The sequence below is a fragment of the Gavialis gangeticus genome, unplaced genomic scaffold, assembly GCF_001723915.1.
Source record: "Gavialis gangeticus isolate Ggan-Ray unplaced genomic scaffold, GavGan_comp1, whole genome shotgun sequence".
NCBI classification, from domain to species: domain Eukaryota; kingdom Metazoa; phylum Chordata; order Crocodylia; family Gavialidae; genus Gavialis; species Gavialis gangeticus.
In genome coordinates this window covers 15,228,294-15,243,282 of record NW_017729011.1, presented here as the reverse complement: position 1 = coordinate 15,243,282, position 14,989 = coordinate 15,228,294, and the positions used below count along the sequence as shown (strand labels likewise).

At 43.8% G+C, this 14,989-nt stretch overlaps 1 protein-coding gene across 2 annotated transcripts in view; it reads right to left on the bottom strand.

Annotated features, from left to right (window-relative positions):
- DOLPP1 (dolichyldiphosphatase 1) overlaps positions 1 to 14,989 on the bottom strand; it is a 31,040-nt gene that overhangs the window by 14,214 nt on the left and 1,837 nt on the right. Inside the window, exons 1-2 of one of the 2 annotated variants that reach the window (XM_019510636.1) lie at positions 8,050 to 8,160; positions 949 to 1,049 (exon numbers count right to left, since the gene is read on the bottom strand). In XM_019510636.1, the coding sequence (XP_019366181.1) occupies positions 949 to 1,049; positions 8,050 to 8,125 (177 nt within the window). In that variant the 5' untranslated portion in view covers positions 8,126 to 8,160. Of the gene's footprint in view, positions 1 to 948; positions 1,050 to 8,049; positions 8,161 to 14,989 lie in introns of those variants that run through there. The other variant, XM_019510635.1, reaches the window with a different exon arrangement.

Genomic DNA, 14,989 nt, shown 5'->3' with positions numbered 1-14,989 from the left:
ACGGGCGGCGGGGGGGGGGGGGGGGGGGGGGGGGGGGGCACATTTTGTGCCTAATGGGATGTTTCTTTTTATGATGCAGACAACTGGGCACTACAGAACTGGTCTCAATTTGCCAATGCTTGTCATATACGTCACCTAGAAACCTCTAGATAGTTGCACAGCTTTCGGAAGCTACCTCCTATAATAAACTAGAGGCTCCATTCTCAATTCTGAAACCTCTGGTTCCCATGACACTCACTTCGTATAAAGCTAGGAGTATCAGACCCCAATACCATAATCCTGCCACTGGCTCCATTTCCTCTGCCTGCTAATGGAGGGCAAACATTATGAATGACTTGTAAACTACGTATGACAAGACAGAGCCATCACTTCTTAGCTACCTGTCAGGACCCACAGCACAGCCCATGCAACACACTACATCAAGAGAAATCTTTTGCTGGTGGTCAGGAAAGGAGTCAGACTCATTCCTGACCCTGCTGCTTTACACAGGGGCAAAATGGATCTTGCAGTCCTTGCTACTACCCCCAAGAAACCACAGGAAAGTGCAACTCCAAATAAAAATATCAGAGGGGGGAAAAGCATCCTACTGAATTACACAACACCTGCTTATTCTTCCTAGTCCATCTCCTGCCCATCATGCATGACCCTGCACAGCTTGATATTTGATCAGGTTACAGCATAAAATGGAAATATAAGCATCAATTCTCCCTTCCGGTTTCTCACAAGCGAGATGTTAGTCAGTGACTAACATGTATGACACGTCCTTGTCACTGTCTGTCCAGAAAGTTGTAGAACCAACGCTAAAGTTCAGAAGTTGGCAGTGACCTAAGGCAAGACGGTTAACTCAAACTAGTGCAAAACCAAGTTATGGTCTCTTCTAGGTAAAGAGATCACCTTACTTTGGCCTGCTCTGTCAACAAGTTGCTGGCATGAAAAAGGAAAACTCACCGTGTGAAGCTCTCTCTTGAATATGATGAGTGTGACAAAGCCAGCAATGACAAAAATTGGACTAAGACTCAAGTAGGCTAAGAGTTGACCAGAGAAATCACCTGTAGAAGTAAAGAGAAAAACAAATCAGCCTGAATTTTACATATCTGCCCAACACAGACAGCTGTAGGCTGGCAGCTCACACACAAGAGTAATGGCTTGGTAGCCCAGTGGTAGAGCCCTATATGGCAGACCCATGTGGACTCAGCATTTCAACCAAGCTACAAGTGAAGGATAAAGGAGGCTGAAAGCAGGCAGAGTGGCAGTGCCTAACTTCAGAAACAGGCAGAAGGGGAGGAAGATGGAACAAGCCTGACACCAACCAAAAGCAATTTCTGCTAGCCAGATTACACCAGTGTGGAGAGACCAAGCAGTTCCCCTGTCTAGGCATGAAAGTATGAACCCCAAAAGACGACAGATATCAGAGTTGAAGCATAATGTGCACAACACAAATGGCACTATATAGTAGTCTGTGTAAAGCATCCTTACCTATTCATTCCTCAAGAAGAACATATTGTCTACATTTGTATCTTCCCTAAAGAGTTTGTAGACTCAAAACAAAAACAAAAAATCACCAAACTAATTCTAAGATCAGCAACCAAGCACAAAAGGAGTCATGTTATTTGTTTCTTCAACAGGTTCTTGTATACCCCTTTTAAAAAATGATCTCCATTTAAAAAAAAAATTCAAAAAACAGAGCAAAAAAACTCAGTTAAAAAAATTGTTAGTGATTCTGCTACAATGCAGACTTATTAGAAAAATGCTGGCAACCCTACCCCATGATCAGCAAAATCAAAAAACAGGGAAAAGGCTTTGGTGGGCTCAAACTATTCTCACCATGACAATACAGTCCTTCCAACCTCACTACACAAAACACAGAAGGATCTGTTCCTCCCTGATCCCTCCTGCATATCAGCTTCAAACTCGAGGCCTCACACCCATGACAGTCTTGCTAATACTTCAGCAAAACATGCGCTCATCAAGTTCTCACCTTCTGGTAGTCCTCCCTTCCCTCGCATCCTCCCCCTTCCCCATTAGTTTAACAAGATCTTAGCTTCTAATCAGGTTCCCACATTTCTTCTTCCTTCATGGAAGATCACCAGGCTTGGTCAGACTGCTAAAAATCTACTGAGTAGGGAGTTTTAAAGGCCCCTGCATATCATACCCAAAAGATAGTTAAGTGATGCATCTTCCAGGAAAATAGGGAAGTTGGATGTAGGGTGCAACAGTAAGGGGACAACTAATTGGTACATATACCAAAGTAGTGAAATAGATACCCTTGCAGGTGTACCTTATCCAGTAAATAGAGATGGATTTCTATAGTTATTCAATGTACAACAAAGATTTAAAAGATGTAACTATCCTATCACACTTCAGACATGTAAGTCCCTGTGTACTTCTCTGCCAGTTTAAATCGGCCAGTTGATAATGATTAAAGGCTCTCTAGTTATGTCTACTGTGTCATTTAAATTTTACATGTACTGTGTGCTGCAAACTGCAAATGAAGCTGAACTGTGCAAGGCTGGGGCCCAGCCGATGCAGCCACCTGCAACAATACCCTCCAAAGAAATCTGAGCCCTGCCATGTGCAACTGATTCATTCCTAGATCAATTTAGTTTCCTTCCTCTGTATATGGCATTTCCGCCCCAACACACACACTCATAGCCTAGTTTTTAGCTGAACTCAAAACAGTAGCAATTGGCATGATGATGTTTGGCTTCAAGAACTGGAGCTAAACAAAAATCTCCCTCTCAGCTCTGAAGTCCATGCTGCTGGGTGCATTGCCAGATGCCTGTACAATCACCTGTGATACACCATGCAGTCTCCTTTAAAATGCCAAGCTCTGCACCACTTACAGTTAGAAGCTACTAAGATTATTAATAGCAAGAGATTGCTGAAGACTTTCAGCCTGAGAAGTATAAAGAATTTGGACTAATGTAAGAAACAAACATAAAACACATGGGTGTTTTATTTGTTTAATTAAACTGAACCCCTATTAAATAGACCTCAGGCTCAATTCTGTTGTCCCATAACTAACAGTCATTTATACCAATGCAAAGCAAATGCAAAATGGCTGTCAAACGCTACCAAAGACCAAAAAAAAAAAAAATCAGAATATTTATGATATCTGTTTTGCTTTGGTGTAAGCAACAGCACAAGCTGCCAGAAAAATCACACCTTTTGTGTCTAAGTACTGTCCAACAACAACGTAAGCACCAAAAGAGATTCATCTTAAGACCGCTTGCCTCCAGACAGCCAAAACTATACTGGAAATAACTTTCAAGGAATTTAAGCCATAGGTGCCAACTTTTATTTTTGCTGGGAGGTTGGAAGGGAGGGGGCAAGATGAAGCCCACCCCCCCAGGAGCATGACTGAGTGGAGCCCATGGGTGGGGGGAGGGTGAAGGCAGATGGGGGCTGCCTGCTGGGAACTCAGGACTCCCTGCCCTGTTGCGCTTCCCCTGGAAGCCCCATGCTGGCCATAGAGAGGTGCCCCCTGCCTGCCCAGCAGCAGTGAGGGGCACAACAGCACATGGCACACCCTGCAGCCCCTTGCAGGCTGGAACGCTCTGTGGTGAACAGTAAACCTGGATCCCTGCACAATACTAGGAACCCAAGGCAAAGGCTGTCCCAGAGTCATCCAGCCTAGGACTGGCACTTAATGTTCCCATTTCAGGACTGTCCTGCCCAGTTAGAGATGGGTGGTCACCCTACCCTCTTCTCAAAGTGGGCCAGGGCCCTCAGGCTCCCACATACTCAGCGCCTATGGTTTAAGCTCCAAAGTCATGTACCAGCATTCAGCAGCACTGCACGTGAAATCATTCATTCTTCTAATCTGTAGCACATAAAGCTTTGAAAAATCAAGTTAGACCTAAACACAGTGACTACTTAATAAAGAAGTTGAGATACAAATAGTCCTTTGAGAACACTGAACTAGATACAGGAACTCAAGAGAGCATAACAGAAAACTTCAGAATGCTAGAATACAGTCAAGTTAATACTCCAATTCATCCAAGCAGTAAAGTCTGGTGACCATTGCTAGAGCTAGTGGCCACGATCTAGGACACAGCCTACGCTAGTGAACAACCACTTGCACCAAACTGACTTTGTGCCTTTCATAGTCACCTGTTCAGGTAAATCTCTCTCAAACACTTCAGCCTCCTCAGCCCTTCAGAACAGAACTGTTAGCCACAATAACATATTACACACTATTAATGTTAGTGACATCCTAACAGAACCAGATTATAAAACCACATAGGTAGTAGTGCGAAGGGGTCTGATTTGGTCTGGTACAATTTTCAGGAAAATGAGACTCCCACCCAATTTAGTCAAGGAAACTATGCTAGAAGTCTTCTAACAAGTGGATGCAGTGGTTTGGTGGACAGTTTTAGCTGGCACAGACATAATCCAAGAGTGGAAAAGGCCCAAGTCTTTAAGAGAGAATGCATGGCGCAGATCATGTAAAAGAAAAGCTAACTGTTTCATCACATTCTTGGGAGTTTCAGAAATGGCAGAAATGGAACATAACTGATAGGATATGAGTCAAGACATGGAGATATCTATACGCATGGGAGGTTAATAGTAAGTACCCCAGATAAACCAGTTCTATAATAGGACTCTAAAAAGACAAAAGTGAGCAAAGTCTTTTCTCCACTCCACAAACCTCCAACAGCTGTTAGGAGATATTCTTAGCAGCAGCCTTTGTCCAAGCCCAAGAATTAAAAACACAAACAAAAGCAAAACAATCCCACGCTCCCCCCACCCCACACACCTCATCTGTTTAGTATGCTGTTGTTTTAAATTCAAAAACTTTCATTTAAAACAGTAAGTAAAACATGAAACATTTTTTAAAAATAACCTCAAAATACAAATGGATGAAACAGCATTCATGACTAAAAATATATTAAATTCTAGATATTACTTCCAATGTCTTATGGGGATTTTTTTCAATTAACAAAATGCATATTTTTTACCCAGCATCCCTTTAGTGTTGACTGGAAATAGCTGAGGTTTACCACTTTAGCATGATCTGAATGCAATGTAAAAAATATGAATTAATGTCACCATGACCACATCCTGCCAACAAGGACTATCTTTACCGCTGCCACCACTGTTTCCTATCAAGATGTCTACTTCTGGCAGCACTGTGTTACAGGTGATTTTGCAAGAGCATAAGCTACACGTGTCATGAAGGCTTTCCACTTTGTCAATACATTCTGTACTCAAGCAAAATGCATGAGGAACTGCCACTTCTTGCTTTTCATGACTGCCCTCATACTGCTAGCACAAGATGTGACACCTTAAGAATAACCACCTCTTAGTCATCTTTGAGGATGATAAAGACTGTGGCATGACAAAGGTTCTCATCACAACCCAACACACTTCTGAAAGACTAAATGGGGAATAAAATACCATGGCGGCAGCACCAGTCTCTCCCAGTAAATGTTACTTCAACATGGAAGGAGCAATAGCTCTGGAGAGAGGGGCAGTCCCAACAAGTCACAATAAGGCATAGAAAAAAAATGTTCTTACAGAAACTACAGTTAGCCTGGTTAAGAAACAACAAGTATATATTAAAGTAAGAGCGTATACACAAACTAGTACTTTTGCTTGCATGCAATAGTTACACATGCTAGTTTTGTTAGTGCCTAGTATCAACTAAACATGCTAAATGTGTTTGGCTTCTCTGACAAATTTATTATCTTAAAAACTTGACAGCGAGATGGAGAATTTTGCTAGTTTAGGGACAGGATTTGCTAAGTCCATCTCCTTTTTTCATACAGGAGTCAACTTTGCCTCTCAAGGACATCACCTCTTCATCTTTTCTGAGGAAGTCATGGAGCCTTAAAGAATCCAGCTCTCCCAAAGAAAAAGCTTAAAAATATTAAAAAGCCAGGAACTTAATGTTTCTCCAATTGATTGTGCAGAAAAGAACCCCCTTAATAGGATGGGTAGAATTTAAAGGCCCCAAGACAATATACATCAGAAGTTGTGTCCGGATAGTATTTTCAGTTTGTTGGTCTTTAAAAAAAAGTGTCACAATGCAGCTGCTGTGTTATGTTGCTCTGTTCATTTTCCCTTCACAGGTGCAGGGTTTCATGGTTACTAACAAAACAACTCTACCTTCAGCACTTGCACAACTTTCCAGCCACTTGAATGCTCGACTCTCCCACATGACCGCGTTACTCTTTCAATTTGCTCATTATATCAAACCTGATTACCTTTGAGTTTACACCCAGAGAAACAACCAAAAACATGACTTTGCTCAGTAAAAGGTAAAGAGAGGCTGCCTATTTTGCTTGTTGAAAAAGGAGCCTCTGGAAAACCTGGACTGAATTTTTAAAAGCATTCAGAGCATAATTCTTGGCAAGTAAAAAGTAAGACAGCAGCAGACCACTGGAAATGTCTCTAAAGAGAACAGGCTTTTAAGAACTATTGCCATAATGGATCAGACCACTGATCCATCCAGCGTATTTTTCTGCCTCAAGCTCAGAGCAAAAGCATGAGTAATAGGAGAACAGTCCCAACCCCCAACACACACACCCCCCCAAACCAGTTTAATAGCTTATTGCAGTAGAAGAGAAATCTGCAATTCTCTTCCTCATCCCTCTGGTTATCAGCACAAGGCAGCATTAACTCTATTTCTGCATTAGCACTGTGCAATAATCACACTAGAAACCCTAGTCCCAACCTGGGACTCTATTGTGCTGGGCACTGTACAAACAAACAAAAAAACCAACAACAAAAACACAATATTCCCTGCCAAAGAGCTTCCACAATAAAACTAACTGGCTGTTTGAACACATGGTAGAAGAGAAAATGTCCCCAGGAAAAAAGCTGCTGGTAGAGAGCTGTTAATTTTATCACCTATTACTGCAAATAGGTACTGGCTGTAGAGAAATTGGCCATACAACACTACATAGCAGCTTAGGGAAAAGAAAGGAAAGAGTCAGGAATTTGTGGAAGAATCTAATTACCGAAGCTGGATTTGAGCCAGGTCATTAGGGCTAAGAGGCTGACAAAGACGAGCACGTGAATTGCTGATGACCACAAACAGCCAAAACTTATGTTTAACTCAAATTACAGTCTCTCCAGCTCAGCACTGGAGTACTCGCTGCAAAGACCATGTTTGACACAGAAGTCCTGCTAACAAAGCACCCATCCCTACGCTGACCCTGAATCTCCTGTGATGCCTGAAAACAAAGGCCAGCACAATACAAGGCAGGACGAGCTGCTACCATGCATGGCCAAAAGACAACATCAGATCTACTTACTCACAGCACTGCAGCAGGCGGGAAAGCCTACCCGGCAAGACGAACTGTCTTTCTAAATAAGGCACAAGCCCCCAAACACACCTAGCACCCGTTTCTGTGCAGGAATCCAGCATCTCCCACAGAGGAAGAGTGCTACTACCTGACCAAAGTCCGACACAGAGGAAGCTTAAAGCCTGTCGACACATCCCACCCTTCCAGGCTCCTGCACACTTGCTCAGGGGCAGGACACGACCGCATTTCTCCCCTGCACCACAGCATTTCACTGAGGCACTGCACCCTAGCCTTGTGTCTCCAGGTCTGGTGAAGAGACGCTGCCACACAACAGCAGCCTGCCAAGGGAGCCACTCCGCTGCACCCCAGCAAGGCGAGGGCACCCTGAGGCGCTGGGCCAGCCACAGCATGGCTAGAGAGGACAGAGACAATCCTACAAGGAGGGGGGGAAAGAAAGCAGCTAAGTAACAGCTCCTCCGAGGCCAGGCCGCGCACGTCCCCAGGAACTGCTGCAGGGCTGAGGCTCCCCTGGGCCCCAGCCACCCCCTGGAGCCGGAGTCCACGGCCTCGACGGGGCGCATGCGCACTCCGCACCACAGTGGCTCCTCATCTGGCAAGTCCTCGCGGCACGAGTACGCATGCGCGTCCCAACCTCCCCGCCCTGCCGCTCAATGGCTCACTATTTGGCAGCCGCCACCTCGGCCCCGCAGCCCCCTTCAGCCCCGGCTGCGGGCCGCCCGGGACGACGGCGCCGGGGCCACGGAGAGGGGGAAAGGCACGGAAAACAGAGCTTTACCTGCGGGATATTCGACGTGAGTGAGAGAGACCGCCCGCCATGGAGCGGGGAACGAGCACTCACCCACCGCGGCCATCTTACCCGGACACCGGGTCAGGCCGCCACAGCCAATCGGAATGCACACAAAGGGCGGTACAACCAATGGGCGGGGGTCGGAAGCCTAAACAACCAATAGGGCGGCGCGGCAGGTGAGAGACCGACCAATCCCCAAACACCCAATTAAAAATGCAACCCGGGATCGGTGGAGCCAATGAGATGTGGGCATTCGTGTCCAGTGGAGGAAGGCAGCAGGTAGATCTGGAATCAATCGAAATGAAGGCGGGTGCTGGCCCAGTTTAGGATTGGTGAAGAAGAGGATGCAGTTCATCCAATCAGGAGGTCGGACTGACCTCCAGCCTTAGCCAATCAAATGCTGGTTGGGGGGGGAGGGGGCAGGCCTGCGGGGCTGGAAAGGGCAATGGGGAGTTCAGCTGGTTTCCCCTCCCCAGCACTGGTCCCCCAGGCGCTGCCAGGCCCTGGCTACCACAGGGGTGAGGGCTGTGGAGATCAGAGGGCCACAGGTGTATGGCACACTAGAGCTATTGCTATCACCTGATGGTGCCACTGCTAGTGATCAGGCACTGGGGCCTGGTGTGGAAGTTGCTGTGCCAGCCTCCCCCATCAATTTAAAAACCCGACTTTGCCCAACTTTAACATGTGAGCCTGGAAAAAGTACAGAGCCCTTGAACGTGACCAATGCTGCCTCAGCCTCGCCCAGCCCACGCGCTGCAACCTCTGCCTCCAGCCCCAGACAGGTGCTTTTGTACCTTTGTTACTAAACAGAGACTTTGGTGCCGCTCAGAAAATCAAGGGGGAGAGAAACAGGGCTCTGAGTTATTTGCCATCAACAGAACATGGAGTTACTTCACTTGAAGATCCACTTAGGCAAACTGTGGGGCAAAAGGAACAAGGCTGTGGGTAACTTCCCCTCTCTGCTTTCCATGCTAAGACAGTAGAGGGGAAAAAAAGTTGTCCCCCACCCCATTGGAAAAATAAGGAAAATATTCCTATTCAAAAAAAGGAGCGGGAACATACCAAAGGAAATTCTGCAAAGTGTTGCCATGCTTATCTGCTTCATGGGAAGGAGCCTGTATTATCTGCAGACTGAGTTACCATCCCTTCCAATTCAGCATCCATTTCTTCTTCCTTCACTGCTCAGAACATGGAGTAGGGAAGCAGAACAGGAATGGAGAAGAGAACAAGCAAATGAAGGTAACGTGCAAGTCATAAAGGATATTCTAGTCTTTCAGAAGGGCATGGTCATAACCAGGCACTGCTTTTTGCTTGTAACAAAGGCCAACGCAACTGGGACACCTACCACCTAAGACCTGAGAATAGCTATGGTACTGAACAGCTTAGCTTTGATTTCAGAGTACAATTCTTCCCTCTCCCCATGCGCACACACCCACCACTACTGTGGAAACATGAATAAAAACTGTGCCAGCGCCCAGACAAGGGGTGTGGGAGGTGTATGTCAGTAAGAACGAGCAGTCAGAGCTAAGAAATGCCACTCAGATGATTGATTCTCTTTCTTAGCAGGCCATCATTATTTTCCCTTAATCATGCCTTCTGTGATGTCAACAATAAGTAATGAGAACATTACAAAAAAGCTGTTCGCAGCAAAACCACCTTGGTCAAGTAATGCTGAGTCGATTCCATTTACATTTAAATGGAGGATGAACAGAAGTAGGTCTGGAAATAAGGTTCTGTTGTTCAAAAGGGGTAGGTTTTGGTCAGCTAAGGGCATTAATTATCCACATAAACTGAACTGAAAACCTTGGTGACTTGAATCATCCCTCACTTCAAGAGGGATGTGGATAACCTGAAGAGGGTCCAGAGGAGGGCCACGCATATGGTTAAGGGCTTGCAGGCTGAGCCCTAAGAGGAGAGACTAAAGCACCTAGACCCCTTCAGCCTCCATAAGAAAAGGCTGAGTCGACCTTGTGGCTGCCTATAAATTCATCATGGGGGTGCAGAAGGGAATTGGTGAGGCTCTACTCACCAAGGTGCCCCTGGGGTCACAAGAAGTAATGGCCATAAGCTAGCAGAGAGCAGATTTAGACTGGACATTAGGAGGAACTTCTTCACAGTTAGAGTGGCCAAGGTCTGGAATAGGCTCCCAAGGGAGGTGGTACTCTCCCCTACCCTAGGGGTCTTCAAGAGGAGGTTGGATGGGCATCTGGCTGGGGTCATCTGAACCCAGTACTTTCCTGCCTATGCAGGGGGTCGGACTCAATGATCTATTGAGGTTCCTTCCAACCCTAACATCTATGAATGTAAAGTAATTCCAGGGATCTTCCAAGTCAAACATACAAAAACAGAAAGATGGAAAAAGCAGAAGTGCCCTGGTGAAGTTTGCTGACGACACAAAGTTAGGAGGCACAGTCAATACAAAGGAGAATGAGGACAGCTGGTAAGTGAACAAACTTCAAGGACTGAAGCACCAGAAATAGCAGGACTGGACGGAGTGGCCCAAGATCAGCTTTTCCATGTTACATTCCTATTTTCTCCCCATTTTATCTATATTTGGCAAGAAGAAAATAGAATTCCTTTTTTTGTCTGAATGTAATGTGCTACAATTATGTCCACAAGTATGTCATAGTTTTGCAGATACCAGAAGTTCCCTGAAAAACAGTAGAAAAAGACAAGACAGGACATAAAAAACACTCAGGGAGTGAGTAGATTCTAATCAACAGAGCACAGGAGGCTGCTGCCTCCAGACACTTAAGAGCGCTGCAAGGCCTTTAAATGTTATAGGAAAACTGCAGGCTAAATTTTTCCCTTTGTTGTTAGAAGCTGGGCCTAGGTATGCAATACTGGAGTAGGAAATTGTGAACTTTGCTCTTCCCGATGTTAGCATAGCTATGGGCTTTTTAAGAGCAGCCAAATAAGGCAAGGACTAGTTAAAAATCCACTCTTTGACCCCATTCAGTTAAACCTTTAAAGAGGAGCTTTTAATGAAAAGGAGAACCATCCTTTTTTCCTTACCACAGATTATATTTTTAACAACTTTCAGGTGAAGATTAGCATCTTGTCCTGTGAATTTAAATAACCCTTTCAAAAGCGGATACCATTATGGGCTTTTCAAGAGAAGGGAAGCAGCTACAACAGAGAAAAACTGAAGATGAATATTTGCTGCCGAAGGCCAGCCTCTCAGAAAGGGGGGGGGGGAAGGGGGTTTAGTATTAAAGACTTGGTGCTTTTACTGCTAAAGTTAAATAAACCCCCTTCTTCTAGAACTATTGAAAGTGTTATGGAGTCAAAAGTTAATGCTTGTAGATGAGAAAAGGAACAAAATCATTTTGGGCTTGACCAGTCACCTATCCCTACCTAGACATGAGAATTGTTTCAGTACACGAACTGACTTTCTGCTCTGCTCCCTAATGCATGCTTAAGACTTTTTTATTAAGTTGTTCCCCCTCCCCCCTTGGCCTCCCAGGATAGCTTCCAGCTTTGGTCCAATGATGCAAAAGCTAGGGATGAAAGTTCAGGTAGTAGAAAGGAAAGTGTAGCGGTACTAGATCAGTGAAGGGTATTTAAAAAAAAGAAGTGCTTCTATTCCTTTAATAACACCTGTGATGAGCCTGGAAGTAGAGTTCTTCACTTGTATTATTTTCCTGCTGAATTGATATTTCAAGTATTACAGCTTTCAGTATCATCAAGAGCAGTATAGACTAAAGCCCAGTTTCCATGCAGGAAGTTTTTTTTCTTAAACCCTAGCAAGCTAGCATTTGCCTTCTATAGTGAAACAGAGGATTTATACCCCTTACAGCTTATCCAGCTGCATCAAGTTCTTATCCACAGGAATGAATACTACTTTGCATGCATCTTCTCCCGTCCCAAGCTGCTTCACAACTTAACTATGATGCATATAAAGAAAATAAAACGTCTGGGGGGGGGGGGACGACGGACCCTGGCTGTGGGAAAGAACAGCTCTTCCAGTTTAATCTGGCTGCTCTGTGGCTGGAAAAGGAAACAAGGCTGAACATGCAGATTACTTTCTGAAACAAAACAAAGCACAGAACATGAGCATCTTTAAGCTACAGAGTTCTTCTTTTGGCTCATTTTACTAACATCTCAACTACCTTGATAATGTGCATACTAAGGTTCAGACATTTTAGCTTCCTAATTGAAGTAGACTCCTTTAGAACTATATTACTCTCCCTGTAGACAAGTCAGCTTTGAAGGAAATCCTGAAAAATTAAAGCATAGGGTTGTCAACCTGTACTAAAAGCATGATGGTCCACTTCATCTTAGAGCTCATCTACTCCCACCTGAAAAGAGACTGCTATTACTATACCCATTGTGGCATAATTTCTCTCTCTATAGTAATGTTAGTAAATTTTCCTTATGTGGTCAGGCCTCAGCTTGCTATCAGTTCTTAGGTTTTTCTTTCTAGAATCAGAAATGTTAACGTTCATCATTATAGTAGCCTCTAATGCTAATATGCAGACTCATCAAAATCAGTTGTGATAATTCACAAGAGCCTCTTATTAATAAGGATCCAATTGCAGAATTAGAAACAAAAACCAAGATGATGATAGAAAGATTTATTTTACTTGCTCGTAATGCCCACATCCTAAAAACAGATATAAAATGTTTTAGCTGCAAAGAAAAGGCAGAGCAAAAACAGATGTTTACACTTTGGAAAGCAAAGGGGAAGAAAAGAAAAAAAAACAACTCAGGCACAAAGTTACATTCATTAATTTTCAAGAGCAGCAAAAGAATGTCCTACTGAAAAAGGGCAGGGGAAAGCAAAAAAAACTTTCATATCCTTCTCCTTGCCATGAGATCATGTGGGTCATTTTTAAAGCCATTCTGAATTCTCAGAAACATTAAAAGGTGGGTTTCTTTGTAACTTTGTATGTTTATGACGTCTTAAAAGATGCATGAGACACCCTGTCAGAGGCATTTAGTCTGTTCTCCAATTGCATTTAACATACCATATTATTACACTGGCACATTCACCACTTAGTGATGACCGTTACAAACAACTCCATTTTAAGCTAAAAACCTGATTAAATTGCATTTCAAAAGCAAGCATGATCTAAGCTCTGTTTACACCTCAGAAACTATTGAAGATTTTTATTTTAAAATAGCAGCCAAGCAATTTAAAATTTTCAAGTGTTAAAACCTTTCAAGTGGCAGCCCAGAATCAATTTTAGGAGATACAACCCTTTGAAAACAAGGCTTTGTCCTTAAAGAAAAAAGAGCTAATACCACCTTATCACTACAGTCTAATCAAATAGCTCTTTCCCCTTTACTATAAATACTAAAATATTTAGTTCCCTCTAGATACAAGAAGCTGGGAAAATGTTTTTTTGTTCAAGATCGCTCACTAAAGCTAGAGAGCAAAGAGTTGTTTATTCACAATCTTCACCCCACCCTGTAAAACAGCCCCTTTGCAGTTCTCAGTAGACATACATGAGGTGGGTACCAAATCCAGTGGCTTTCATGTACATGGCATAAAAGTGAAGTTTTACAAAGCTATCAACTGAATTTCTCTAGTGCAAAGTAGATTCCCCAGCAAGCAGCTTCATTATGCACCTATATAGCCTTTTAGGCTACCCCAAAATATTTTCAATATTAAAAATGCAAGTCCTGGCAAGTTCCTGCAACTTAAAGTGGTATATTATCTTCCTTTTAGGCCCAGTTCTGCATTGCTCAAGTCAGTGGGAGCAGCCATGCATCTTTCCAGACATTTAGAAGTAGCTTAGTGCAAATATGTCACTTCTACATACAGTCTTCAGATCAATGCTCAGTAAAGAACATTCTAACAGTCAAACCTAAAGGAAGCCATCTTGTTTAGGCTTCAACACTTCAGAGGGTATCATCACATTTTTGAAGGCTGGGGGGGTGGGGAAGAGGGAGTTTAAGAAGGGCAGCTCTCCTTTGTTAAGAGGTAAAGAAGGAATATTGGTAGACTGCCACAAGCATATTGGTAGACTACCTAGGACTGTGCATAGGGAACAGCTCAGCATTTCTACTGGGGACAGGAAAGAATTGATTCAATACACTGGCAATGAGAACTTAGACAGACTTCGCTACAAGCAGCTCAGATTCCTTGAGGATTCCTCTTTGCCGTCATCAGAAGGACAACAGATCAGATTAGGAATAGGAGTGGAGAAGGAAAGGGGAGTAAAATGGTCATCTCCTCCCCCACTTCCCTTCAGTTGACTGATTAGGAATTCAGTTTTCCTACCTTAAGCCACAGCATGATCACAGAGTCTGCTATGATGACCCCATTTTAGTTCCCTGTCCACTGAGGATTTGAAAGCCAGCCAACATTCTCATTCATGTGAGAGGCTGCCTGATGCACCCATCCTAGGAAACACTCAAAGTAGCAAATACATACATAAAAGCCACCAAACACAAAGAGAGAGAGGAGGAGAGAGCGTGCTCTAAAAGTCTAAAGTGAACAGCATCAGTTTTGCAAGTACAATCATTCTTTCTTATTACATTAGTCTTCAGATTTTCAGCATTTTTTCCAACCACAAAGCTGCTGGAGTTTGTTTTCCATTCAAACCAGCCACTCAAGGGCACAAAGTGGTGTAAGAAAAATCTGGCAAAGTAACTTGCTTTTAGAATTCACCCAACATTTTAATTCTGATCAACATGCGGAAGGTGGACAATATCCTCCATTTCCTGCAATTGCTGTTTGACTCCTACCAGCATCAACTGCCCACCCAAAAACATTTTTATTAAGCCTTACCAAGGATTTCTGCTCCTCACCTTTTCCATGCCTAAACCACTGTCTGTTTATTATGCTTGTCCAGTCTCTCGGAGCAAACAACTTTTGTTGCACGTAATTGCAGAACATCACATTATTGAATCACAGATGTTTTAAGATTGTATTCTCGCAATTTTGGGGGGGGGGGGGGGGGGGCTTTTTTTTTTTTTT